Below are 27,555 nucleotides of genomic sequence, written 5' to 3' on the forward strand. Positions count from 1 at the left end.
ATGTTCCTCTGACATGGAAGAGCTAAGTAAGGGCCTTCCCAAACAGCTTACCTTGTTTACTGGATTGTGAGGTGCCCAGCCCGCTCGTGTGAAAATTGGCTGACACGTAACAGAGCCCATCTGGTGGGGTGGGTGGCGGGGTGGGTGTGGGTGTGTGCGTGTGTGCTGGGAACCGTTGGCGCATGCTCGTAGCATATGCTCCGTGGGGAGGTGTTTTTAATTCCAAGAGGAGCTTTTCCCCCACACCAACAGATGCAGAGCAAACAAAGGCAGCAGGACCTTAGCAATCAGGGGATGATATTTCTGTTCACATTTTATTCATTGCTTGTCAGAGTCCCCAGAATGGAGCATCTTCTGGTTCAGTTTATAAGAAGTAGAAAAACAACACAAAAACCCGCCTAGTATTTTTGTCCTTTATACCCAGAGCCTGACAACAGTAAGCATCCTCACTATGGGGTGTGAGAGATGCTTCCAGACCCTTCCTACTTCTGAAGTCACTCCCTTCAGTAGTTGTCAGCCATTTTCTCCTGACTAGGAACTTTCATTGGTCGTGGAGGTAAGTCCCTTTTTTGCCTAAATTGGCACTTGGGAGAACCAGAGTGGTGCAGAATACGGGGAGAGAGACCTCTTTAGTCTCGGCCATTGGCACCTGGGCATGGATTGTGCAAGTTTGGAAGTGACTGAGAGATTGGTCCTCAGGGTATGTTTCAGGATGGAGGGAGATAAGCAGTGAGCTTTGGGAGGTCATGGGGCATTTAGTCCTGGCATAGGAGCAGAATGGAGATCCCCACAATGACCTCATAAGCCAAGCGTGCACAAGATGGCCGCTGGGGGGTGCGGTGGGGAGAGAGGTGCTGAGTCCCAACGACAGATCTGTGTGCTTTGCAGTGTTACTGAGTTGACTGTATAAATGCTTCATGGTCTAGTCCGTGATGGGCCAGTCACTCCTGCCTGGTGTGTCCCCATTGCATTGTTCATTGAACCTGTATCATACCTGGAGGTGCTTCAAGACTGGCAGTTTGCTCAACGGCATCAGCATCTCAGGTTTTTAGGTATCCTTGAAATCAAAACCAGGGAACGTTTTTTTTTGTTTTTTTTTTTACAAAAAGGCATACAATGAGACTAGCAATCTTAAGATAATGTGCTTACAAAATCAAATAGTTTTCAAAGAGTTTATGGAAAAAAGTTCAAAAATGTATATATACATATAATACTAATCTACATTTACTCTGGGGCTTAGCTTTTTATGCTTATGAAAGTTTCAGATGTGGATTTGTGTTTTGATGGTCAAGCTCTAAAATAATGGAAATAGCCCCCAAATCTTTAAACACAGCGGTGCTCAATTATACCAGATAACACAATATAGAAAGTGCTGATATGAATGTTTATTCAGTAATAATACAAGAGTTCTTGCTTAATTATACATGTGTATCACTGCCCGGTTAGAAACCCCACTTTTCTTTTCTAATCCAGCACAAAATCAAACTGTGATTTTAACAGCCAGTCTTTTAATAGGTAAAAATGACCCAACACCTTTGTTTTGTATGGAAAACTTTTTTTTTTTTTACACTAGCTTGAAAAGCGCTTAACAGGTTATTCAGGATAACTAAGCATGTACTCCTTTTTTTACTTGCTGGAAGAGACTTGCCCCTCCAATCTAGCATCCCAGAAACACACCTTCTTTTAGAAACTAAACCTAGTGGTTTCTGTTAGCCAGTGTAGGTCTGCACTAGTGTTGTCCACACGTATCTTCTTTGAGGGGTGATGTCGCATCTGCATACAGATCGTGGAGCCACTTCGTGGGAAGTCTTAGCAGCACGGTTTCACTTTTGGTAACCAGGTAATCATGTGTATATACTTAGATTGGCTTCATTTTAACGTTATAGTCTCTCTGCTACTCCACACTTCAGGTTCTTAAGCTATTTAAAAAATTACTGGGTTTTGGTAAAAACCAACCAAAATGCATATGGCAACTGCATTCCTGAGCAAGCGTGATTTGTTTTATGGCTGTTCAAGTTACAAAGTTGTTCTTATATTGTAGGTAAACAAAATCTTGCACTTTTTAAAGGTCACTGTAACTTAAGGTCAAATTTCTGGCACAATTTTATTAGTCTTTACTTTGGAAGCTAATAAGATACCACGGTTTTCTATGTTACTCGCATTGTAACATCATAAAGTGACTTTCAATAAAAGATTATGCTATTTTGATGCATGACTCTCATTAATCCTATTTTTCTCCTAGCCACTGTTTCTCTGTTTATGGGGGTACTGTTAGGGAGTTGTTTCTTTTCTGTTCCATGCTCTCCTAAGAAGGGACTATCAGCCTGATGAGCAATACAATGATCCTTTCGTAAAGCCTGCTCACTCGCTTGGTTGGACAGTTTCCTCAGCCAGGTGGCAGACAGAGCCTCCTCTTAATCCACGTGCCTCGCCTCATGAACACTTTCTCCCTGACGCTATCAAGGATCCGTTTCCCATATCCTGTCCTGTGGCCAGGGCAGTTGTGCTTCCTTAATAAGCTCACCTGTGTCAGACTCTAAAGTATAGGTTCATGAACTCACAGCCTAAAAAACTGTTCCCCTGGCTGTTTGATCGTTTCCCCAACAGCCATCTCTCCCACCAGTCTATCCTGGCAATTGCAATTTCCTTGCCTCCAGCTCAGTCTGCTGAGAAAAAAAGTAGTTATCAGTAGCCAAGGTACTATTTTAATGTGAGAAAAACAGAAGTCATTGACTAAGGGTTTGTACATTTATTATGAGGTTAAAAAAATTTATGGTGATTACATATAGCTGCATTTCTTGTACTTATGATATTTTAGGCATCTAATAAGTCATTAAGATGAACCCTGAAACAGTAATACACTCAGCTGAGCAACAGGAAAGTCTGGTTCAGAGACAGGAGAAGTTGTAGGTCACATGCCATCTCATCGACTAACAGTACCACCTGGAACATCATGCCAGCTGGAGTCTACACTCCACGTCAGCCCACTAGGAGTGAGAGCTGTGATTCGTTCAACACCACTGCTGGGGCTGCTGGGGTGCAAACCTATGCCACTGTCCCCAGGGAAGCACCAGGCCTCCTGCAGCCACGTCCTGTGGAAGGGTTGAAAAGGGTTATAAGTTCTTTATAAATCATGAATCTCTTGAAGCACACAACTCCAAAACTAAATCCTGAGTTGGGATGATTTGAGGAACTTAATCAATTCTCCAAATAACTGAAGTGTTCAAGTTTGTGCTCACGGCCTTACCATTTTCCAGCCAGATGCTTTAAGAAAAACAGACCAAGCAACAGTTTTAAAGCAGTGAGGCTGCATTGGAAGTACATAATGAATGACAGAACCCAACATAAAAGAGAAATAAGGCAACACAAAATTCACTTGTAATGAAGACTTAGACTGTAAAGAAAGAGGATGGATGCATCAAATTTGTCAAGGAGAAGGAAACTTTCTAACTACAGGGACATACTGAAGACTAGGCTCCATGCTTACAGAAAGAAAACAGTGCAAGTGTAAGTGGAGGAGATAAGGAGACTTGCTACAAGGTGTCAATAATTAAAATTGAGTTGATTGACTATTTCTAGAGAGATGGTTTTGTAATACTTTAGCACTTACTCCAAAACAAATTCAGAACCACGACTGACACAGCACACCTTGGAAATTATCAAAGCAGTAGCATGGTTCAAATGTGACCCATGACCTTGGGTCAGCCAGGGCCTTCTTTACCATCCAGGAAATGACCATTTCCTTACCCTATGATTTCCTCAGAGGATCCCGGTGAGTTTGAAGCAAACAGCAAGCACTGGTCCTTGGAGCCCCTCTGGCCCTTTTCTGGACAGCTCAGGCCCAAGCTAAGCTATGTGGTCTCTCAGACAATGTATCTGGCATGAAACCTACTCTCACCATGTAATATAAAGCAGGCTGCCTCACAAACTGATATGTAGCCCAGGTGTGGCTACCCGACATAAATGTAAGTTAGGGTTGAATAAATATTTATAAAATGGATATATGTATTAGCAATATTTGAAAAAATAATTAGTGAAATGAGGCTAAAGATGCTTAGAAATGTTTTATTTTCATTGGTTGACAATTAACTGATCATCTGAATGGTAACTCTCACACTGTACCCTAAAATAAGACAGATATTCTGCGGACAGGGAGAAAATAGACTAATTTCATTGTTTTATCTGTTAAGCTCTCTTGCAAAAAAGAGCAAACTAGGTTAGTTTTAAATTTAAGCAACAGAAACATTATTGGTGCTTAAAGCAACACATTTTTTCATATTCAGAACTACCCCTACCCCATGAGGTATTATCTCCTTTTCAAAGATAGGGAAACTGAGGCTCTGAGATTTTCTGAAATGATCAAACCACATATTTAGTAAGAGGCACAGCCAGCATTAGAATCCAGATTTTACTTAAAAGCACATGGTTTCAAAATGAAAAAGAAAAATCTCTTCCATTATAAATGTAATACTTGCTTATCAGAGAATATTTGGAAAAGTAGTACAAAGGAAGAAAATGAACTCATGATCCTGACTCCCAGTGGTAGTCACATCAACCTATCGGTACCTTCTTTCCAGTACTTTTACTGTGTATATTTTTTAATGTAAGCGTGAACACATGGCATATCAAAATGGAAGTATCAATATTTTAAACATATTCTGATTTTATAAGGAAAGCACACACTTTATAGAAAACTTGGAAAATACTGAAATATATCAAGAAATTAGTCACCTAGAATCTCATTAGCCAAACATAACCGTCGTTAATATTTTCTTATAATCTCTTCATCTTTTTCTATCGATTTTCTTTTTTACATAGGCAAGCTCATAATGTACAAGGTTTTTAAGTATATTAACAAAGGTTTATATGGATGATGACAAAGAGGAACCTGGTGACAGACAGTATTTCCCACTCAAATTACCCAATAGGTTTTCAAGAAGCAGAAAATAATCACTCATGTTCCCTGTCCATTCACATGGCCATCAAAATATCTGTAAGCCGTAAAGCCTGTGCTAAGTTTCCACTAAGGTGAAGCCTGATATCGATTACCATGTTTCTTTTTTGCATCCAAGTGGTCTAAACCACTTACATGATAAGAACACTCCCCGCGCATAGCTTTCAATACCATGCAAAAGCCCTTCTAGGAGAGGAAAGACAACAGCTGCAGTCTGATGAAAAGGGCTTAGTATCCTACAATGAGAAATATATCATTTTGCACACTTAAATTTACCTAAAGAGGTTTAGCAAGAAAAAAAGGCATAATTAATGGCTCAAGGAGTTCTAAATGGTGTAACATTTAGAACAGATTAACAAAATTCCAAAGGATTTATTATCAAAACAAAAAATGAAACTTCAGATGTACATAAAGTAATAAACCTTTACAACAGCTGTTAAGGAAAAGCGGCAGTGTAAGTTTACACACATAGAAAAGGCGAGGAGTAAGAGCAAAAGAGAACTCCAGTTGGAATGTTGATTATGTCCATACAGCTTCCTCTTGATTTAAACACTCATGACACACTGAATGAACTGAAAGAGAGAAAAGTGAGCATTATGCTGCATATCTCAGAACACTGAATACCCCCCAGCTTATTTTTAGGCAGCTTACATTTTGGTATTCTAATATGAATTATGGATTTAAAAAGTCCTTTCTAAAATAAGAGTAAATGATGGATGAAAGGTGCACTTTTTGAGGGAAGAAGTCTAGTATAAAATCCAACGGGTTTCCCACATCAAAGCTTCTTACAGGAGGCAGATCTTACTCCAATGGATCAAGAATTATTTAGTCCTTTAAAACCAAAAAATCCAAAGAATATCTTAAATCCAAATAATATCTAAGACTGTAGAAATGGTCATGGTCAAAATACCTACCCACAAATACAAATAACAGTTTATAACGTTTTATCACGAGGAGACTTCCAAACTGCAGGCTATTATCCCACTACTTAACAGAGCGTTTTCAAACAATTCCATTAAAATCTGCTTTACTAAAATAAATCCTAGCATGCAAGAATATGAATGCACAGAAACAGAATATCTGACAATTCCTATGCAATTCAGAAACCCCAGTTTAGAAGCATCAGTATTTGCTGTGAAATGTTTGCTTCACTATTAAACACATACCAACAGACTGCTTTTCCTATCAGTTTTCTTTCTCACGCTTCCAGCCAGAAGGAGGCACTGTGCACTGCTGATCTTGCAGCATTCCTACAAGGCCAGGCTGATTATCCCTCCATCCAGGAAAAGAAACTAAGGATCAAGACATTTAGATATCTCCTAAGTGGCCCTGTCTGAGGCCAAAGCCTGTGCACTTTCCAATCCACAGCCTGCCTCTCCATCTTGGAAACAGTGACAGGACTGTCACCTGAGAATTTAACGCACACTAAAGAGAACATACCTTTAAGCAGAAGAAATAAACATATTTACACACAAGCCTTTTTCAAGTGTACTCAACTGCAGCAGCCGCTAAACCGAAAATATGTGCGTCTTTGTATTTGGTAATGAAGAAACACTTTAGAAAATTTAGTTACACAGTGATTGCCATTCTAAAAGTGATTTTTTTTTTAATGAATGGCTGAGCAAAAAATAGAGAAACAACTAAACATCTCCCTAGCTTTGTTATGTATATCCAACTAATGCCATCGAAGATGGCAGTTGGTTGCATCCCACTAGTTACATGGCCTTATCCTACCTCATTTAGTGTGGCTGTTTAGTAAATACATTGTTTTAAATTGTGACTTATGTTTGTGCCTTAGGTCCTCAATGAAGAACACTCGTATGCCAAGTACAGCTTTGAGCTGTTAAAGTTATTTCTCAATGACTGAGATGATTTGTTTAATGAAGGCAAAAGCAGATACAAATCTGCATGGTGTTTTTCAAGGACATTTCTAATTGAAATCTCCCACTAGCCCAGTGAAGAAGGCATTATTATTACTACTTCTTTCCTCAAACAGTCTTGAGCAATGAAATCTGCCTAAGTGACCAAGTTAATAAGTGGGACAAGCCAGACTTTGACCCAGGTCTTTTAATGTAAATAAAACAGTGGTCTATGGATAAGATTAATAATAAATGAAATTAATAACTTTTGAATGGTAACTCCTTCTGATTATTTCATTCTTGATTGTCTGGCATGCTTAAGATGCTCCTAACAGCTCACTTCAAAACGGATGCCCATTTGGTACGTCTTATTTGACTACTCAGTTCTGAATTTGCTGAGACTTACATCATCATATGGGAAATTCACAACACCTTGCTGAGCAGTATCCCGTCTTCGAAAGCTGTCTGTAAAACACCACAGTAAAATTTATGTTTTTTTAAAAACATTTTATCTGAAATCATAATAGTTAATTATTTTGGTATTGGGTTCAAACTGCAGTAACATTTAAATTATACAACCAGCCAACATGAACAAAAGACAAAAGAAGGCAACTATATGAATATTAATAGATTTAATATGCAACAAAGTAATGCAATATGCAGAAGTGAGTCAACTGTCTTTCTCAATGTGCAGCTGGAAGAAAACACCTTATCCCAAAGTCAGTAAAAGCTATGTGACTCTGAGGCCATTACTTAAGTGTGATGAAAGCACAGAATTTTAAACTTCTTAATAACATAGCTATTGTTTAATTAGGAAAGGATAGATGGAGCCCTAAAATGACAAATGGGCTATGATCAAATATTCTACCCATTTGAATTCTGTCCTATTGAAAAGGATTTACTTTAATAAAAAAAAATCTGCCCTCAAATTTTTGTTAGGATGCAAAAAAATTATAAAACCAGACATTAAAAAGAGTTAAAAACTAAAGAGAGGAATGGAAGAAGAAAAAATATACAAAAGAAACAAAAAGAATAGAGGGAATAAAAAAGAAATTATTGATATAGCCTCATTTAAGAAGTACATCTGAAACAGAGGACCACCATTTTAAACTGTTTTCCAACAGGAAGAATTAGGAAAGAGAGCTACAAATGAGTAATTTCACTCTTCAAATATTTCATAGTCTTAGGGAGACATCACAGAAAACCACTCAGACTGAACAAAAATGCACAATTTAGCTTGTTATGTTTTGGAACATTTTAGTAAAATTTATTTAAGATTATTTTAATGGCAGATTACTTACTAATCTGAAAAATATTTCTGAAAAGACAGAATTATTCTGCTAGATATGCTTAATAGCAATGTTAAAAAGCCACCGAAGCTAGAAAAACAAAAAAGTAAAAAAATTGGGGCCAATAAAAGTTCAGAAGCACTGAGAAATGAAATGCCATAAAAACTGTGTCTCTCTGGCCCATGGTGCCGACCCCATCTCAAAGAACACACCTGTCAGAGCTCGCAGTTTGACGCAGCAGGCGATGTAGTCATCGAAGGTGATCTTCCCATTGGTGCTGTATCGTTTTGCAATTGAATTCACAGCCTGGGGACTTAACCTAAATCCTGAAAGGAAGAAACATCATCCAGCAAAATAAGTTAAAGGATTACAAAAAGACATTAAAAATAAGTACAATTTTTTAAGATAGAGTACTCATTTTAATTATGAATACACAGTACTTCTAGAAAATAGAAACTGCCTTCATGTAGCACTTAGTTATAGAAATTAAAAGAAAAAAATTACTTCTACCAATGAAAAGACAGTTGGAGTTAGCCATACCCACCCATTGTTGTCAGGGCCTTCTGCAATTCCTGAGGATCCACTGTTCCACTCCTATCGCTGTCAAAACTGATGAAGTGTTGTCTCCAGCCATTCAGTACAGCCCAGAGTTCTTTAAATTCATTGAAACCCATTGTGCCTGACATATCTCTCTGAACTGTAATCAAGGATTAGGGCGTCTTTATTTTGCAACATTTCTAATGATTAAATCAAAAATCAAGGATAAGGGAATTTAATTTGCTTTCTGCTAAAAAGGTTAAACATTCTTCTTAGTATGCCATAATAAAAAGATACTCTAATCATAAAATAAAAAGGGCCTATGGAGAAAAACCTCTGAGTACATCTTTTCACTATGGGAAAAAGATAATCTACGTGATGTGAATACAAGGAAATAACATGGCCATTGTGAGCCACGTATAAGATGCTGTCTTGTTACTGGAACTAGGCTGCACCTTCCGGGTGCCCCAGGCTATGCTGCTTACCCTTCAGTCCTGGGGTCCTCTGTGGCCCTAACACTCTTGGTAAGCCCTTCCAGACCCAGGGTTTTCACTTTTGGAAAATGAGGTGGAATGGAAGGCACCATAGGTTCAGCACTTGCTAAACTGAGTCCACAACTGTGATGTGAAAAATTCCACAGCTTGAAGTTCACGTGCCAATTGTGCAGAGCAATCAATGTTAAAGCAAAACAGTTTCCCTGACCACTCAGATTTCTATACTTGTTCTCCTTTGATGCTCCCTGAGTTCTTGAATAACTAACATTCTATTTACTAGGCTTCTTTCCTTTTTAACACCAAATTACACCTTAAAAGCTAATGATTCTGGAAAACTTTTTCGTGGTTATTTGTCACTTTGTCTTTACTGGGTATTAAATCTTAGATGAATTCCTTTGGGAAGGAAATTTTGTCAGGGAAAAACACTGTAGACAGCAATCAAGGTAAAGGATACATCCAGCATCGAAACCATAAGCCGACAAGTCTCCAGGTTAAAAGCTGTTAAATCAAGAAAAGTACATATATATTAATACAATTCCAAATACATTACATTGGATACATTCAAATTAATTAGGAATGTGATTATTTATACTTTTATTTTTATATGCTACTCAATTTACATGGAACTAAATTATATGGAGCTTTAAAGTAGATGTTTTCCAGATAGAGAGGATTCCTTCTAGAACCCAAATTTGATTTTAACAACTTTAATAGCAATCTTTTAAAAAAGCATTGCATAGTACTGTTAATATTTTTAGGTGTGATCAAGGTTTTGAAGTTGTGGGAAAAAGTGTCACTGTCTTTTAGAAAAGTATACACTGAAGTTATTTCTAGGTGAAATTAATGTTACGATATCGAGAAGTTGCTTCAAAAGAAAACGGGCAGGGTTACAGATCAAACAAGAATGGCAACACACTGATAATTGCTGAAGCTGAGAGATGGGTACATGGGCGTTCACTGTGTAGTTATCTCTATTCTTGGACAGGCTTAACATTTTCTATAATATAGTCTTTTTAAAGTATTATATTCTTTCTTGCCTTTGTGATACCGTGAGTTCAATTCACCATAACGAACCACAATGTATTACATCCACATGGTGAGTAAGAAGGTAGGGTTGCTTTGTTCCTACTCATAACTGACCGTAAATAGCTGGTTTTGCTAGTTCTGTGTCTCATCGTGCTTTTTCTTTCCCCTTTAATGTCAGGCACTGAACAATAACCTCCTACCTCAAGTAGCCTATGATCTCTTTTCATATTCAATAAGCTTGTATATGAAACCAGATAAATGCACTTACTAGAATTGTGTGTTAAGTAAGAGCGCTCTGGAATAAGATCCAATGACTAGTTTAGTGATGGCCACTGTTCAGAAGCGTTTTCAGTTTACTTACAATTCGAGGGTGTTCTGAGGGCATGTCCATACCTCACTTAGACAACTAAACTAGAATATACTTATTGGTTAATGGCCTACTGGTAATCTACCCAACTGTTAGCAAATTAAAAATAAAGAATTCCCTGCATTTTATGTTGTGTTAGTGGGAATCAATGACGAAATATTATATAGGTATAAAGAAGCTATAAGGCTAGAAGGCCAAAGTGATGAGGGTCATGTGGGCAAAACTAGCATAAATTCTGCAAGTTTGTTAAGGTGCACGCAGAACATTTTTTTTTTTCCTTTTTCTCCCAAATTCCCCCAGTACATAGTTGTGCACTTTCAGTTGTGGGTCCTTCCAGTTGTGGCATGTGGGACACCGCCCCAGCATGGCCTAACGAGTGGTGCCATGTCCGTGCCCAGGATCCGAACCTACAAAACCCTGGGCCACCAAAGCAGAGTGCACAAACCCAACCACTTGGCCATGGGGCCAGCCCCAGAACTAATATTTTTTAAAGCTCTTACTAGCTTCATTTTTATCTCTAACCAAACAATTTAAAATATAGCTGAGCTAACTCTTATTACTGTAATGTCTCCAAACAGTACAAACTACAGGTTTTCTACTTTTAACAGATTCTGTGTTTGGCATATTCTGGAACCTGAAATAAAAGGCTGGGGACTATTTCTACATTGATCCTTCACTCTCCATCTGATCCACAGACACAGTTCTCTGACAAGAGAGGAAGCAACACTTTGCTACACTTTAGACAAACAGCTGGTCAATTCTTGGGACCGGTCCAGTGGTGCAGTGGTCAAGTTTGCACACTCTGCTTCAGCAGCCCGAGGTTTGTAGGTTCAGATCCTGGGTGCGGACCAACACACTGCTCATCAAGCCATGCTGTGGTGGCATCCCACATATAAAAAATAGAGGAAGACTGGTACAGATGTTAGCTCAGGAACAATCTTCCTCAAGCAATAAAAGGAAGATTGGCAACAGATGTTAGCTCAGGGCCAATCCTACTTACCAAAAAACAAAAAAAAGTTTGTCAATTCTTCATCGTGACTTTGTGTGGAGTTATGAAGTCTCTCCAGTCTAGACCAGTGGTTGTCAACCCTGGGTGCTTATGTGAATCACTCAGAAGCTTTAAAAGATTCGGATACCTGGGCTGCACCACAGAACAACTATTATGATCTTTCCCAGGCTTATTGAGATATAACTGACATAAAATATGGTGTAAGTTTAAGGTATACAATGTAATGATTTGATATATGAATATACTGCAAAATTATTACCACAATAAGGTTAGTTTACACATCCATCACCTTACATAGTTACCTTTTCTGTGTGTGTGGTGAGAACTTTCAAGATCCACTCTCCTGGCAAATTTCAAGTATGCAATACGGTATTACTAAGTATAGTCACCACCACTATAGAACAATTAAGTCAGAATCTCTGAGTGTAAGACCCAGGCATCAGTATTTTTTTAAAGCTCAGATGTTTCTAGTGAGCAGCCAAGGTTAAGACCACTGTTCCACTCAAAGTGTGATTCCTGGACCAGCCATATGACCTGGGAGCTTCTGGAATTGCAGAATCTCAGCCCTTAACCTACACCAACAAAATCAGAATCTGCAGTTTAACAAGATCCCCAGGTGATATATATTCACACTAACAATACAAATCCTCAGGTCTATGCCAGGCGTCTAGGGCAGGGCCCAGCAATCTGGTTTTAGCAAGACTTCCAGGTGATGCTGATGCTGCTGAAGTTTCAGAACCACTGCTCTAGAGGGCCTGATAACTACAGGACAGAGCCAATTGTGTTTGACTTTAGATCAAGGATTTTGAGTGGTCTTGAAGCAGACAGCTTCCCTGTATCCCAGTTCTCTGAATGGCACAACCAACCACTCATTCACTAGAGCCAGAAACCTAGGAGTGTGTCCTCAATTCCCTCTCCTCTGATATTCGATCACCTTCTAAACAGCTTTAGGATCCATCCATTTCCAGTCCCACTGTCATTTTCCTGGTTTAGTTAGCATTTCTCTCACCTGTATGACTCCAGGGGACACCTAACAGGTATCCTTGACTCCTCACGTCCTCCACACCCATGTCCCCCAGTTTAGTTTTTCTCCTACAGTCAGGGTAGTATGTGCTCTTCTTCTGTCCACTGCTCTCAGGACAAAGTGCAAACATCTTGGCTGGCATGTAAGGTCATACACATACTTTCCCAGGCCAGCTCATTTCCGACTCTTCATTCAACACCCATATGCCATCTTCATGATGAATTTCTCTCAGTTTCTTGACTGAACCACGCTCCTTCTCATCTCTGGGTCTTCTGTAAGTGCTATTCTGTTTGCCTGGAACACAACTTCCCTATCCACTGGCTTCTTGGTCTGCCTCATTTCTCCTCAACTTTCACTTCTCCTCAGTTTAGATATCAATTGTGCAAGGAAAACTTTCCTGACTTCTGTCTGGGTTATGTGCCCCTCCTATGTGATCCCACAACCTCTATACTTCACCTATCCCAGCGCTTTTCACAATGTCCACAGACACTGTTTGTAGTTGCACATCCTAGCACCTAGCACATGGTGGGCATCCACTAAAAATGTGTTGGTTGCATAAATGAATGAACGGATGAGACCGAATTCTCATCCCTATGCAGAAAGCTGTACACTCCTCTCAAAGAGTCTAAGGAGGATATGTTTTTCAAATAAATTCTTCTGATTTTTACTGATACTTAAAATTAATGTATAATCCCTGATGTCAAATACCAATCTTAAGTCAAAATACCAATAAGGGTATAGGGCTATGATTTTTCCATTTTAGAAAATCTTCCATACTCATGAACTCAACAAATGCCTGTTAAGTACTCACTATGCACAGGGCTCAGAACACCAAGAACACTGGAGATACAGAAGTGAAATTGGATCCTGCCCTGGCTGACAGTCTAAGGAAACGGAAAGTCATGTGCACATGCAGCTCTAATGAAGGCGGAGGCACCGAAAAGTACCAGGACCCATTGAGCACTGAGAGGCTCCTTCTTGGTAAGAAAGACTTCATAGAAGAAGCAGAATTTAAACCAAGCCTTGAATGACAGGAAAGATGTGGGACATTTGGTGACAGCCAAGTAGAACTAGGCTCCAGCATAAGCAAAGAGAAGCACGACAGTGCAGGGCAGGCAAAGGAAGCAGGAGGAAGTATGGTTCAGTGAGGCTGCATCACAAGGGATCCTGAATTCCCACTAAGCTGTTTAGCTTTTGTTTTACAGGCACCAAGGAGCTACCCAAGATGTGCAGAGGAGAGCCACGGGTTAGACCATGTGTCAGGAAGAAGAGACATTTGGTCATCCTTTGTGAAGGATTTAAAAGAGAGGGAAGCAGATGGGGAGTGGGGGGTGGTGAACAAAAGTGAGGGAACAGAAAACTGCCCATTCCAGGCAGTTCTAATGAACTAGAACACTGACATCTGATAAGTTGGAGTGAGGAAAACTCTTGCTCAGATTTAATTGTATTCCCCCCCCCAGAAATAGCTTTTATTCTATTTTAAATAATTTCAAAAGAACATTTGCTATAATTTTACCTTTACTCTGTTTCTCCCGTTCATTCTATTAGAATGCCTCAAATATCTTCTCTTCTAGTAGAAATCCACAATTTAACAAACCTACAGGAAAACCCTACCTCCAGCTGTTTCTCTCAATCTTACCACAGAGGAACAACTGCACTCAAGGAAGAAAGAGCAGCTGAATTACTTCTTACAGGCTAGAGCCACTTCCCTCATCAGCCCCACCTCTCAGTATGACTGTTTCCTTTTAAACTGGTTAAGAAGGTGCCCGTAGGTACTGGGCTGGAGTATCTCACCACCCCCCACCCCCAGCCGCCAATCTGCACTTTTTGGCTTGGAAGCTGTGTTTAAAAAACCAATGACTGTATAATTTCTACGTTACAAATCTCACTCTGACACCTCAGAAGCAGGATGGTTTTGTGGTTCATTACAGTCTCCGTGACCAGATGACAGTAAGCAAATTAATTCCATCCCCAGCTCCTGATGACTCAGGACATGTCTTCTCTGTAACTCAAAGATGAAAGGCCATCACCAAACATGGCTTTCTCAAGTGGAATTTTTAAAAGGACTGTTCTCCAAGGATGGACGACCTACTCTGTTAGTCAGATTTGAAGACCTGCCACACCTCTTCGACTGAAAGGCTGTAGAATAAGAGTTTACGCTGTGACACAGCTCACTTTTGTAAACCCTGCTATCAGACCTTCTTTGTTCACTAGCCCCAGGTGCTCGAGTTTAACGATTAACAATTTAAATATATTGCCTACAACAGTAAAAAAACTCCCTAATCTAGAAAGTGCTTCTTTTGTTTAGACCAGATTAAATGACAGAAATGCAAGTTTCCTCTTTTGTACTAATTCCCCCAACAAGGAAATATTAATAGGATACTGAAGTCACAAAAAACAAAGGATGATAAAAATAGAAATGCAAGGGCTGGCCCCGTGGCCGAGTGGTTAAGTTCGCGCTCTCTGCTGCAGGCAGCCCAGTGTTTCATTGGTTCGAATCCTGGGCGCGGACATGGCACTGCTCGTCAGACCACGCTGAGGCAGCGTCCCACATGCCACAACTAGAAGAACCCACAACGAAGAATATACAACTATGTACCGGGGGGCTTTGGGGAGAAAAAGGAAATAATAAAATCTTTAAAAAAAAAAAAATAGAAATGCAAATAGTTTAAAAAGAGAGCATTTAGTAAATGTGCCACGTCAAACAGTCAAAAAATGCCACTATCCAGCCTCAGGTTTGAGTTCTAGTTTGAGTGTTTTAATTCACAGCTTACCAGGAACTGGGGCTTCGATTTGATGTTCTGTCTCAGTGACAAGTGGCAAAGAAGCTGGCAAGTAAAGCACTTCAGTCAAGACACTATTCGCTACCCTGGATATCTGTCATGGGCAAGGTCTGATTCGAAAAGAAGTATATGGTCTGTGTGTGGGGGATGGTGAGAAGCCCCCAATCAGGATGCAGCATTTTTGCAGTAGTTCCCTGTCTGCAGCTTGTGGCAGAGGCTCAAAAGGCAGGAAGGCGAGGTGAGCGCTGAATTATAAGGCAGCAGATCTAGTCTGTGAGGAACTGAGGAGGAGGAGGGGGGAGGACCAGTGTAAAGAGTTTAGAAATTAGGAGGGACACTTCCTACTTAGCCTGAACACATTCTCTGAAGTGGAAAGAGGAAAGACATGGGGGATGTCATGGCAAGCATTTCTGTGGCCAGCAGCATGCTCGGAGACCAGGAGTCCAGAACTAGCTCCCTGAGGACTAGGGTTGGGAGACTGGCCACCTCTGGGAAGGGGTAAGATCGACAGGACCAACCACTCAGAACTAGGAGTGCAGGGTAGGCCACTCAGGAACCAGGTGCACAGGACCAGACACTCAAAGCCCTAAGTGCCACCAGGCTCGGGAGGGAGTAAGCTCCTAGCAAATAGCAGTAAATGTTCACTCCTATCATTGATGACACCTGACCTGGCAGTTTTCATTTCAGCACCTTAACTGGTCCTCTGTGGAAGAGGCCACATAAACTGTCTCATTGGTCTGAATGGTCCCAGACACATGGAACCAAATCCCAGAAACCCATGAAACTGGAGGGTAGTGTGGAATGATTTATTAAGAAGTATTTTTAAATTAACATTTTGAAATAATAAACAACTGAATTTAGCTTTTGAAATTGTAAACTTAGCTGGATCAGAAAAGCTCAGTTTCCTTGAAGGCTATAAGCACAAGTAACAGCTAAAATATGAAACACAAGAGAAATTCTAGAGGACCTTTGGGACTGTCACTTACGTTTGTATCCTCCGGCAATGCCTGACTGAGTCAGGCATCTCTGTAATTCATCAGCGTCTATTTGCCCATCCTTTTGAAAAAAAAATAGGAAGAGGATCACAATGGTGATTTGTACTTTCTAGTTCTTTGTTTACTTTCAGTGTAGCGACAGTAATAAAGAAAATGAGTATTATCACACGAGACCTTTTTTTTAAGAAATGCCTTCTAAGAGTAGTCATTCTTCTCATCACTCTACTTCCAAAAACAATTTAATGATGAAAGACAAATCGTTAAGTTTTGTTCCGCAAATGGATAATTAGAGCTATAAACAAAAAATACATTTCTTAATCCCTAAGCGGGCATTCAATTTCAGACTCTATTTTAATTATTATGCAAGAATTAACAAAGTCTGAAAGCTGCTTACATCTATACTTTTGTATTACAAACATCTTTCCATCATTTCCTCTAAATTCCTGAATTAGATTTGGCAGAGACATTCTCAAGTGTAAGGTTCCTCTTTTAATAAAACAGAGGTGAATTCAGTTTCTTCCATTGATACATGATATTTTAAAATGGATGAATAAAACTAGTTTCTGTCTTGAACTACTCTTCTCTCAGTCTGAGCTGGGAAATTGCCAAAGCCAAGCATTTTAAAATAAAATTATTTATGTAGTTGCTTAAAAATCTTATTCCTCTTTCCAGCTATTTGGGAGGGGAGTGTGGAGAGGGTAGAGCAGGGTACACAGCTGGCATCAGTAAATAAAAAGCATGGTTCACACAGAGAGGCCTCCATGATCACCTTTGCTTATGATGTGGTGAGTGGTTTTCTCAGACCACAATTATATCTAGAAGATACATTCTGCCTATTCATTGGCTGATGTAGGTCAAAACTAGACAGTATGTTATTTTTAGGGATTTTAAAATAAAATACTTAAATCTTCAAGTCCATGAGTATTATAAGTTCTATGTGAGGAGCAGGATCAACAGTGTGAAAGACGATGGATATGCTGCTGCAGGCCAGGGCTGCTGAAAGCTAAGCAGGTGGGGTCACTTACACGGCTGAAGGCACAGGCAATCTAAGAACAGGAGTCTTGAGGTTTGCTGTGCCTTGTGGTTTCAAAGGTACAGATCATTAACAGATTAAGCGGATACTTAAGGGGAAGCTCTTTCTGTTTTAGACTCAATTTTCCATTCAATTTCTCAAACCGTATTTCTTAGAGTGCTATTCTAAAAGGTGTTCTTAGGTTTTATCCCATAATATTCTATGGCATTTTCACATTCAGATTGCATCAGTTCTAGCTTTTGATCAAAACAAAGCTAAAGTGAACCCATAACAGCAAGCATCCCTTCTGGACACATTTGGATTAGCCCAACAGTATATTTGCCGTACACAGTGACCCGGGAGCTAGAGAAGTGTTCTCCCACAAGGCACACTGCCACCTGTCACATACAACTTAGACTGCAGAGAAGTGAAAGGCCTTGGGGAGCTGATCTAAATTCTCTCTCTGGGTCAACAGGCCACAACACCTAATAAGGACAAGAAGAGCTGACCTAGTAACCGCATCTGCACAAAGAGAAACTAAACAGTTCACAAGATGAACTTCCTGATAGTAAGAAGAGAGTAGTAACTTTCTTATTTTGAAACTGGTGGGTTTTTACCATAAAAACCTATTTCTTAAGGGGGTAATTGATTAATAACAATCAAATTCACTCCAAAAGTAAGTGTCTATTAGAATCTGGCTACAGAATTACTAGTATATGCCTTTAAGTTGTACAAACAGGGGTTATGCTCACCAGATGTGGAATTTTTCTCTGGAAAGCACCCTGGACCCTGACACTTCACAGTTCTAAAGACATCTTTCTACCTTACAGATCTTCAAAGCATATTTATAATCCCTATTCTGTTCAATCTGACCCCAGTTCAAGTTTAGTTTGAATTGAACAAACACTAGTAACACTTTGTCCTAATTTTTTCTGAATATTCAGAAGTAATTGACTATAAATTTCTTTCTCTTTTTTCTTTTGCAGAAGCAAAGGGATTCTCTTCTAGAGGAAAGGCCGCTACATAACAAAGGCTATGTGGAATCTGACAAGTCTGTAATATAAAGAGAAAAGCTAACCTGTCCAGCTACAGCAGCAAAGTAACCATATAGTGGATCCTGAGTTTGTCCGGGAAACGAGGGTCCTCCGGGAGCGCCTCCATACTGTAAAACAGAAACACAAAAGCATCATTCCGCTGAATCAAGGTTTATTCTTTCACCATTGAGTGCCTTTGTGCAAAGCCAGGCAATTGCCCGTCCTTCACGCGGCTTACCTCTCCCCAGCGGGCACACACTCACTGCAGTCACTCCACCCCTTTCTTCCATTCTCACCCTATTATAATTTAAAAATTGGCAGCTTGGACCAAAAGTTGTTGTCCAGACAGTGACATCTGCATAAAGTGAAGCAACTTTAAAAATCCCTATTAACCTGCAAGTTACTGAGGTAAATGCAACCTCGGCAAGCCATTTAAGAGCAGGACCCGTAATTGTTTTCCTTTTATTTTTATACCTTTTATGGTATTTTTAAAGCTTTCGGAGACAGGTGTAGCCTAGGGAGGGGTAAGGTGTCTCCGCTGGGCTATTTCGCGGGGAGGGGACATTCTGTTCGGAAACAGTTCCCAGGACGACGCGCATCCACGATGCCGGGCGGAGAGGCCTTCCTCCTGGAGGAATTTTACTCCCGCGGTCTTTCCCTGACTTTTCTTTTTTTCTCATTCTTTTAAAGAGAGAGAGAGGTAGATCCCCGGACCATTCTAGATTAAAATGGCTGTTGCTCTTGGGACAAACAGAGAAGGCGGCGGAGGAAGGCAACAGTCAATTTGCACAATTTCACGCCGCGTATCCGAGAGTCACAGGGTGGGCTTCTTGGGTCAAGATGCGCCAGTGCCTCGGCCCGCGCAGCCACCCGGAGGGAGCAGGGCCGGGGGAGGGGAGAGCGAAAGAGGCCGAAGGACAGGCGCCCGGGGCGAGGCAGCGAGCCGAAGGAGCGGGGCGGGCGGCGCCCGGGGAGCCGCGCAGCACTGTCTCCCGGTGTGGCCTCTCGACGGCCCGGTGTCCAAGGGTCGCGCCCGGGCCGCACTTACCCCGCCTGGGTAATACCCGCCGCCGGCGCCAGGATGCCCCGGGTACGCCATGGTGTAGACTGCGCCGCCGCCCTGCGCGCCTGCCTCACCGCCACGGCCCGCCCGCCGGCCCGCCCCGGAGCGCACCACGCGGGCCGGCGGGAGGGGCCGCGCCCCGGAACCCCCTCCCGCACCGGCTTCGGTTCCCAGCCTCCGCCCCTGTCTGGGCGCTGCGGTATCTTTGTGTTTTATACGCCCAGGCTGTGCATAAGCAAAGGTCGGGTAAGTGATGGAAGACCTGCGTTGCAATTCACACCAGGACTTTCCTCCCTTCGAAACGAATGGCACATTCCAACACCGATACAGTGCCCCGGGAATTCTTTTTTACTTCCTACTTGGCTGTTTTCTGATACGTTTTTTATTTTAAACAACTTTATGGGACAGGGCCATTGGCTCTAAGCAAAGTGAAGTACTACGACGAAGGGGCCGAATGCAGTAGAGCAGCTCTTAGATGCCTTGGTGGAGGGACGGGGGAGACGTTGAAAGATCAAAATATGAAAGCGCACTTGGGAAACAGGAATAAACTTCAGGAAATGGGTGCAAGGGAGCATTTGCCTTGCGGTTGCACATTTCACTGAAGAATAACGGCTTGTTTCCTGGCTAGGGGACATTGTCGTCTGGTTAAGGGGGGGCATAGCTCGGCTATGGCCTGGGGAGGACAGAAGGTATTTACTGGGCAGGGCAGCCTCGCCCAGATCGTTCTTAGAAAATGAGTTGTTTGAATTATCTGGATGATTCTAGCGAAGCAATCCCTAGCCTCAAAATTACTCAGCTACTATTTATACAAGAAAAGTTTAGGTCAAGATAGAATGTGCTGGTAAATATTCAGGAAGGTGAGAGATTGGAACTTCTCTTAGGTGATTCAGAAAATGGTTTCCTTCACGCATTTTTCTTTTTCACCCAGTTGAACGTCTGAAACAATTCAGAATTAAGATTTTTGTTTGGTTTTGTTTCGTGTAATTTCAGCCCGCAGTAGGTTTTTCTGAATTTTGACGTTTTAAGAAATGCATTAATGAGCAAGATTCACAGTATTTACTTTGGAGGTTGCACAGAAAAATTGAAAAAGTCATCAACGTCTAAGTGTTGGATCACTTGCTGCGTGTGATACTGTGCTTGTTCACTGTGATGCACAGGGTTCCTCCATTTCAGGTCCCTGGGCAGTGTTCTCACTAGGGTCATTGTTTTCTGCTTATGTATACCTTCTTCCAAGTCCTCTTTTTGGACATCCAACTCCAAAAATGAAAGTCCTGAATTTGAGAAAAATTCTGACAGTCCCTGTTGTCTCATATCAAGTAACTATATATTAGGTTTTGTCTTTGGTTCAGAAAGTAGAGTACTGTTTTCAAATACCACAGCAATCATCAGGGTAGATTAGACATGAGTCCTCTGACCTTTGTGGAGTTTTTTTTCTACTATTTTTTATTGTGGTAAGAACACAACATGGGATCTACTCTCTTAACAAAATTTTAAGTGCATGGTACCGTATTGTTAGCCAGCCATGGGGGTCTAGTGGCTAAGATTCAGCAGGCCCATGCCACTAGCTAGTGCATTTCCCAGTAAGGCACCCCCTGTGGGTTGTCATACTGTGGCGTCTGTGTGTAGCTGTGATGTTGAAAGCTATGCTACGGGTGTTTCAAACACCAGGAGGGCGACCCATGGTGGACAGGTTTTAGCGGAGCTTCCAGACTAAGACAGACTAGGAAGAAGGACCTGGCCACCTACTTCCGAAAAAATTGGTCATGGCAGCAGAGCATTTATACTGTTGAGAGAATGGGGCAAAAAAGACCGGGAAGCTTTCAGCTCTGCAGTACACAAGGTCACTATTAGTCGGAATCAACTCCAGGGCACTGACGACAACAGTATTATTAACTACATGCACAGTGTTGTGTAGCAGATCACTAGAAATTTTCATCTTTCATGACTGAAAATCCATATCCCTTGAACAACTCCCAGTTTTCTCCTCCTTCCAGCCCCTGGCGACCATCATTCTACTTTCTGTTTCTGTCAGTTTGATTACTTTACATACCTCTTATAAATAGAATCATGTGCAGTATTTGTCTTTTTGTGATTGGCTTATTTCACTTAGCATAATGTCCTTGAAGTTCATCCATGTTGTAGCATATGATAGGATTTCCTTATTTTTTAAGGCTGAATAACAATTCATTGCATGTCTATGCCATTTTTTTAATCCATTCATCCGTAGATAGACATCTTGAGTATTGTGAATAATGCTGCAACGAACATGGGTGTGCAAGTATCACTTTGAGATCCTGTTTTCAGTTCTTTTAGGTATATACCTAGAAGTGGAATTGCTGGATCATATGGTAGTTTTATTTCTAATTTTTGAGGAGTCTCCCTTCTGTTTCCATAGTGGCTGCGCCATTTTGCATTCCCACCCACAATGTAAAAGAGTTCTAGTTTCTCCATATACTTGCCAACACTTAATGTCCATTGTTTTTTTGATAATAGCCATCCTGATCAGTGTGAGGTGAGATTTCATTATGGCCTTCATTTGCATTTCCTGGATAGTCAGTGATATTGAACAATTTTTCATATACCTGTTGGCCATTTGTATATCTTCCTTGGAGAAATGTCTAAGTCCTTAGCCCATTGTTTAATTGGGTTATTAGGCTTTTTTGCTATTGAGTTGCAGGAGTTCCCTCTATATTTTGGAGACTGACTCCTTATCACATATATGGTTTGCAAATATTTTCTCCCATTCCATGGGTTGTCTTTTCATTCTGTTTTTTCTTTTGCTGTGCATAAGCTTTTAGTTTGATGTTTTCCTACTTGTTTATTTTGTTGCCTGTGCTTTTGGTGTCATAGCCATGAAATCATTGCCAAGATCAATGTTATGAAGCTTTTCCCCTCTGCTTTCTTTTAGGGGTTTTACTGTTTTAGCTCTTACTTTTAAGTCTTTAATCTAGTTTGAGTTGATTTTTGTGTATCGTCTGAGATAAAGGTCCACGTTCATTCTTTTAGTTCTGACTATCCAATTTTCCCAGCACTATTTGTTGAAGAGACCATCCTTTCTCTATTGTGTATTTTGGCACTCTTGTCAAAGATCAGTTGACTGTACAGGTGTGGATTTATTTCTGGGCTCTCTATTCTGTTCCTTGGTCTCTGTTTTTAAGTCTGTTTCTTCAGAAAGAGGTAACCAACTATGAGGAAGAGATGGTGAGGGCTGAACTCAAAGAAGTGTAAGCTCTTTCAAGATTCAAGTTTGAAAGACATATATAGCATATAAAATATTTGTAAGTAATGCAGAATTAGTTTTGTGGATAAGCATCAATGCTAATTGTCCTTTCAGTTGTCTTTAGCACCTTCCTACTGCCCCACTGCTAAAGAATTGAATTGAATGGAGTGCTGCAAATGAAATTCTTTCACTTATTGCTAACAAATTGGGAAGCTGCTGCTGCTTTAGTTTATGAAAAACATTATGGTGGCTAATAATAACAACAGACACATCATACTACTTAATATGCTCTTCTAAGCACTTTATATGTTTGCTTAATCCTCATAAAACCCTATGAGATAGATGCTGTTATCATCCTCATTATACAGTTGAGGAAACAGAGGAGATGAGAGACCTCACCACAGTGGAAGGAACACAGAGCTCAGCTGCGCTGCCAGGCTCTCTGGCTCCGGCATCTGTGCTCTCCATCAGGGGCAGCAAACTTTGTAAATGGTCGGATAGGCTTTGTGGGATGTATAGTCTCTGTCGCAACTACTTGATTGGGCCGTTGTAGCATGCAAGCATCCATAAACAATACACAAATTGAATGGGTGTGCCTGTGTTCCAATATGACTTTATTTATGCACACTGAAATTTGAATTTCATATAATTTTCAATTGTCATGAAATGTTATTATTTTATTTTGAATTATTAAAAAATGTAAATATCATTCTTAAGTCCAGGGTGTATAAAAACAGGAGGTGGGCCAAACTTGGCCCTCAGGTAGTAGCTTGCCAATCACTGCTGCAAATCCCTCCAGGTTTCTGGCTTATAACTCTGGGAGAATAGCATTTTAGCAAATGCTTTGCTAGTTTTAAGATAAAGCTTATGGGTAGTGGCTGAGTCACCTTAAGGAATGATGACCTCCCTGGGATAGGATCCTCTGTATAGAATGGCTTCTTCAGAGTCTTCCCCATTGCCCAGTAAGATGCTCAAAAGGAACACTGTGAAACCCTGGCTTGTCAGTCTCACCCTATGTAGTAATAGCTAGAGGGCAATGACAAAGCTGGATGCAAAGCTAGCTTTAAATGTTTATCTAGGTAACATGGATTCCTTTATTTATAGGCTGAGTATTGTCAAACCTAAAAAAATTAGGAAAAAATAAAGGCTCAATAAGAACTTTACAAAAATAGAGATGAATATAGGCAATTTATCTTATGGTTTTGATATTTACTCCAGTGGAAGGGGTGAAGGTGCGAAGTGAGAGAAATAAGCAACTTTGCTAAGTTCTTGGTATGTCCCAAGTGTTGTACTGGAAACTTCCTTAAGATATTGCGCTTAAAGGACATCACCTTCAAAAGGAAATGCAATTGCCCCCATTTCATGTGTGAGGAAATTGAGGTATAAGTAACTTTCCTAAGGTTACATACCAGGTCTTGACCCCCGATTTACCTAACTCTAAAGCATGGGTGTTTTAAAATATAAATAAACTACAAAGATAATAAACCAAGCTTATGTTTTTTTCTCAATCTCCCAGTGTTGTCTCAAGACTCTTCTATGGCTCTGCAATTCTATTGGATCAAGAATTTGGGGGTTGTTTTTTTTCTATTCCTGAATAGAATCTGTTTCAGAAATCAGAATATTACATTTAAAGCAATTGTCTAAAATAATGAACACCTATTTAGCTCTATTATTAATTATAAGGGTTGACTTTATGATAGACAATTAATTTTTTGACAAATGGTGTAAATATGCTTGGCTAAAGGGAGGTCAAGAAATGAATGCTGGAATTAGGAACTGGCTATAATGGGTCCTTTCTGAGTTGTTCACTGATTCTCAAGCCTCCACAGCTTGGACTTATAGCCATCACCATGTTTGGGACCAGGTAGAGAGGAGAATAGTGAATACTGGAGCTGTATTCCTGGGTAGAAAATCACCTGTGTTCAGCAGCAGAATTCCCCGAGGATGATTTTTCCTAAGAACAATGGACTAGAATATAGTAGGGTGTCCTCAACTCTTAAAGAGATTGTGTTCTAGAAGCTGGTTGTTTGCAACCTGGGTTATAGTCTCCTATAGAAGTCCTTTTATGACTGGTTCCCAGGCAAGTTTTCAAAGGTTCTTCAGAGCTCTCAGTGTTCTTCTGAAGGAACCAGTCATGGAGCTAGGGCAGGGTGAGGTAGGGAGACCTCACTTCGGCTTGTGTTCTGCCCACCCCCATCCTAGTCTCTTGATCCTGCCCGTCCTGATGTCACAAAGTCTACACAGAACCAGAGGTGAAGTCAGAAGTCAGGATTGCGGGGTCGGGAAGGGGAAACAGTCTCCATCAGCTCTGTTAGCGTGTGGGAGGGTGGTGGCGGGGAGGAGGAAACACAGAAGAAAAATTTCAAACTAGAACTCTGGAGAAGGAAGAATGACTGTTTTTGACTCCCAGGCACCCCGGTGGAGTAGCTATTTCCAGAAAGCCAAACTTGTAAGAAGCTTATACATGTCAGTTATATGTAAATTGGGAATTTCTTAATCAAGAGTAAGATATCTCTTACTTCATATAATTTTTCAGAAAGTCACGTGCCTGTTTTCATATAGTGGGGAGTCAGTGGCAAAGTTAAGAAAGGAATGTGGGTTAATTGATTCTCATTTGTGTATTTTGTCTGAGAAAACACAAATTATGATATTACTATTATGGTAAGCAAAAGATTAGTTATGCTGTATTTTAATGCTGTATTCAAATCTTGTTTATCATACACTGAAAAGCAATGGTTTTTCAAGTATCTAAGACTCTGTATGGGAGAATCTAACTATCTCAGTCTAAAGCATATTATCAGAAGAGCTACAGATATTTTAGTTTCAATTACATTGTATGTTTTGAAGAATCTGTTAGAATTATTGTTCTGTGAAGCAACTTGTATTATATTGTTTCCATTTTATTAAAATAGGAGGAATAACTTTAAATTAGATCCAGTTTTCTCAGAGCAAAAGAAAAAACAATGGAAGGCTTTTCTCTTGGCAAATGAGAGAAATTTGGGGGAACTGAATTCTCTAGGAAGCTGAAGCTACATAGAGCTTCGTATTCTATTAATAAGTCTGTACTAATATTCTCAATGTAGAAATCCAATCATCATTTCTGTATACCCTTTAAAAATCTCAAAATTGAGAACAAGTTTTTCCATTTTTAAATAATTTCCTTTACCATATTTGTTAATTTCTACAATCCCCTCTTAAATTTTAGCCCCAAAGAACATTCAGATAATATTTTATAAAAATAAACTTGACAGATATTCTCAACCTGAAAAAACAATGAGCTAATAGAATCGCACAGATTAAGAACTTTCCGATTTCTTACCAGTAAAATTAGAACATCTGAGTTGTTATGGAACTATCCAACATTAGATAGATATCTTTACTTGCCTGCATCTTGAAGTGAGGTCTCAGAGGTAGAAGCTGATGATTCTTAGAGGAGTATGTCCTTGCAAGGTGACCAAACATGAGTCAAGAAGTATAAACTGTAATAGCAGATTAATCACATTGCCCTCTTGATCCTTGGCAATCAGTAACCAACCATAAAAACATTCAACAGTGTAGACAGCTCTCCCATAGGCCCCAGAGAGGCCTTCTGTGAAATATGCATGTTTCACTGTTAGAGAGAATTACCTTAGCTAAGGCAGACAGGAACCAATGGCAATTGTAATGAACACATACAGAGTTCAATATTTGACATTCCTTTGGAATTATTGCCTCTACCAGAGACTTCTGAAGACTTACAGAGCTGTGCACTACACCAGTGGTGTGTGAGAGCTGGCCAGCAAGAGCCAATTTTCAGGAATTTTGTCAGCTTATTGTTAAACTGTCAATATTATAAATTAAAAATTTTATCTTACAAAGCTAATCAATACTCAAAATGCATCACTTCTTAATTATTTTTCTACACTTACACTATGCAATGGGGTACCTGCTGGATGTTAATTCCCAGCTCCAGCCTTACTCATATCATGTTAGTAGCTTGAAATTGGCCATGGTGTGAATATTTACACCGTGGAAATCAGCTTGTACTTACAAATAAGAGATTGGTTTATTGTTTTGTTGCTTGTTTACTCTAGACTTAGAGTCAACATGTCGACAGGTTGGAGAAAATATTAATAATGTAGATTAAGGTTAAAAGTGTGTGTCTGTGGCCAATTGTAGCCACCCCTGATGCAGGAAGGGTTAATAATCACTGGAAAAGGCTTGCCAACAAACTGTGACCCAGAGGTGAGAAGACTGGTTAGCCAATGATGGGTAAGACCTCCAGGGTGGGGCAACCTAAGACAGGTGCGGTCACCTGGGAGCACAGATGGAGACTTGATATCGATCTCGGGGCAGGAGGGGCCGTTGCCTAGGAGACTTTGCGTGCTCCAAGATAAAAATATACAAGCACAGCAATAACATGATAATATCAAAACAGAGGCCGAGGGAGGGCTCCTTGAGAAATCACTAAGAATTCTTGGCATTCGCTAATTACTTCATCCAGAACACCTGTGTATGTTTAACAGATGTAAGCTATGTATATATCGAAACGCTGGTTATAATAAACTCAGAATGGCCATCAGCCCTCTCCGCATCTATCCTGATGTGTACATTGGATTGCGACACCGACACCAATACATTGTGAATTGTACAAAGAGTTGAGGAAACATTCTTCCAGCATTTTAAATTATTTTGATTTAGTAGAGTCATTTACTGGGCTTTATAAAGAGCTAATTTCATCATAACTAGCTATGAAAAAATTGTATCATTTAAATTTAATTTTAAATCATGAAGCTGATCTCAAGGATTTTTAGGATTTTGTAGGTAATAATGTAGAATCAATGTTCCAATCCCTGCAATTTTGCGAAAAGCTAAAAAGAAAACGTGATTGCCATCGGTAGTCCTGAAGC

The 27,555-nt window shown here is 40.2% G+C and overlaps 1 protein-coding gene across 4 annotated transcripts; it reads right to left on the reverse strand.

Moving 5' to 3' along the window:
* Positions 1-1,365: 1,365 nt before the first annotated feature.
* Positions 1,366-26,175, reverse strand: SRI (sorcin). 4 transcript variants are annotated; one of them, XM_070508005.1, is made up of 8 exons: positions 26,051-26,175; positions 18,428-18,511; positions 16,329-16,398; positions 9,588-9,631; positions 8,647-8,794; positions 8,315-8,428; positions 7,220-7,278; positions 1,366-3,092 (listed from the first exon to the last, which is right to left on the reverse strand). In XM_070508005.1, exons 1-8 carry the CDS (start codon positions 26,126-26,128, stop codon positions 3,012-3,014), a joined length of 678 nt encoding a protein of 225 aa, XP_070364106.1. In that variant the 5' UTR covers positions 26,129-26,175; the 3' UTR covers positions 1,366-3,011. The 4 variants fall into 4 exon arrangements, with proteins under 4 accessions (XP_070364106.1, XP_044623733.1, XP_070364123.1 ...); XM_044767798.2 differs by lacking the exon at positions 26,051-26,175 and adding an exon at positions 19,432-19,575; XM_070508022.1 differs by having other exon boundaries at positions 2,735-5,526; positions 26,051-26,166.
* Between the last annotated feature and the right edge of the window lie 1,380 nt (positions 26,176-27,555).

The sequence above is a fragment of the Equus asinus genome, chromosome 1 (assembly GCF_041296235.1).
Source record: "Equus asinus isolate D_3611 breed Donkey chromosome 1, EquAss-T2T_v2, whole genome shotgun sequence".
NCBI classification, from domain to species: Eukaryota; Metazoa; Chordata; class Mammalia; order Perissodactyla; family Equidae; genus Equus; species Equus asinus.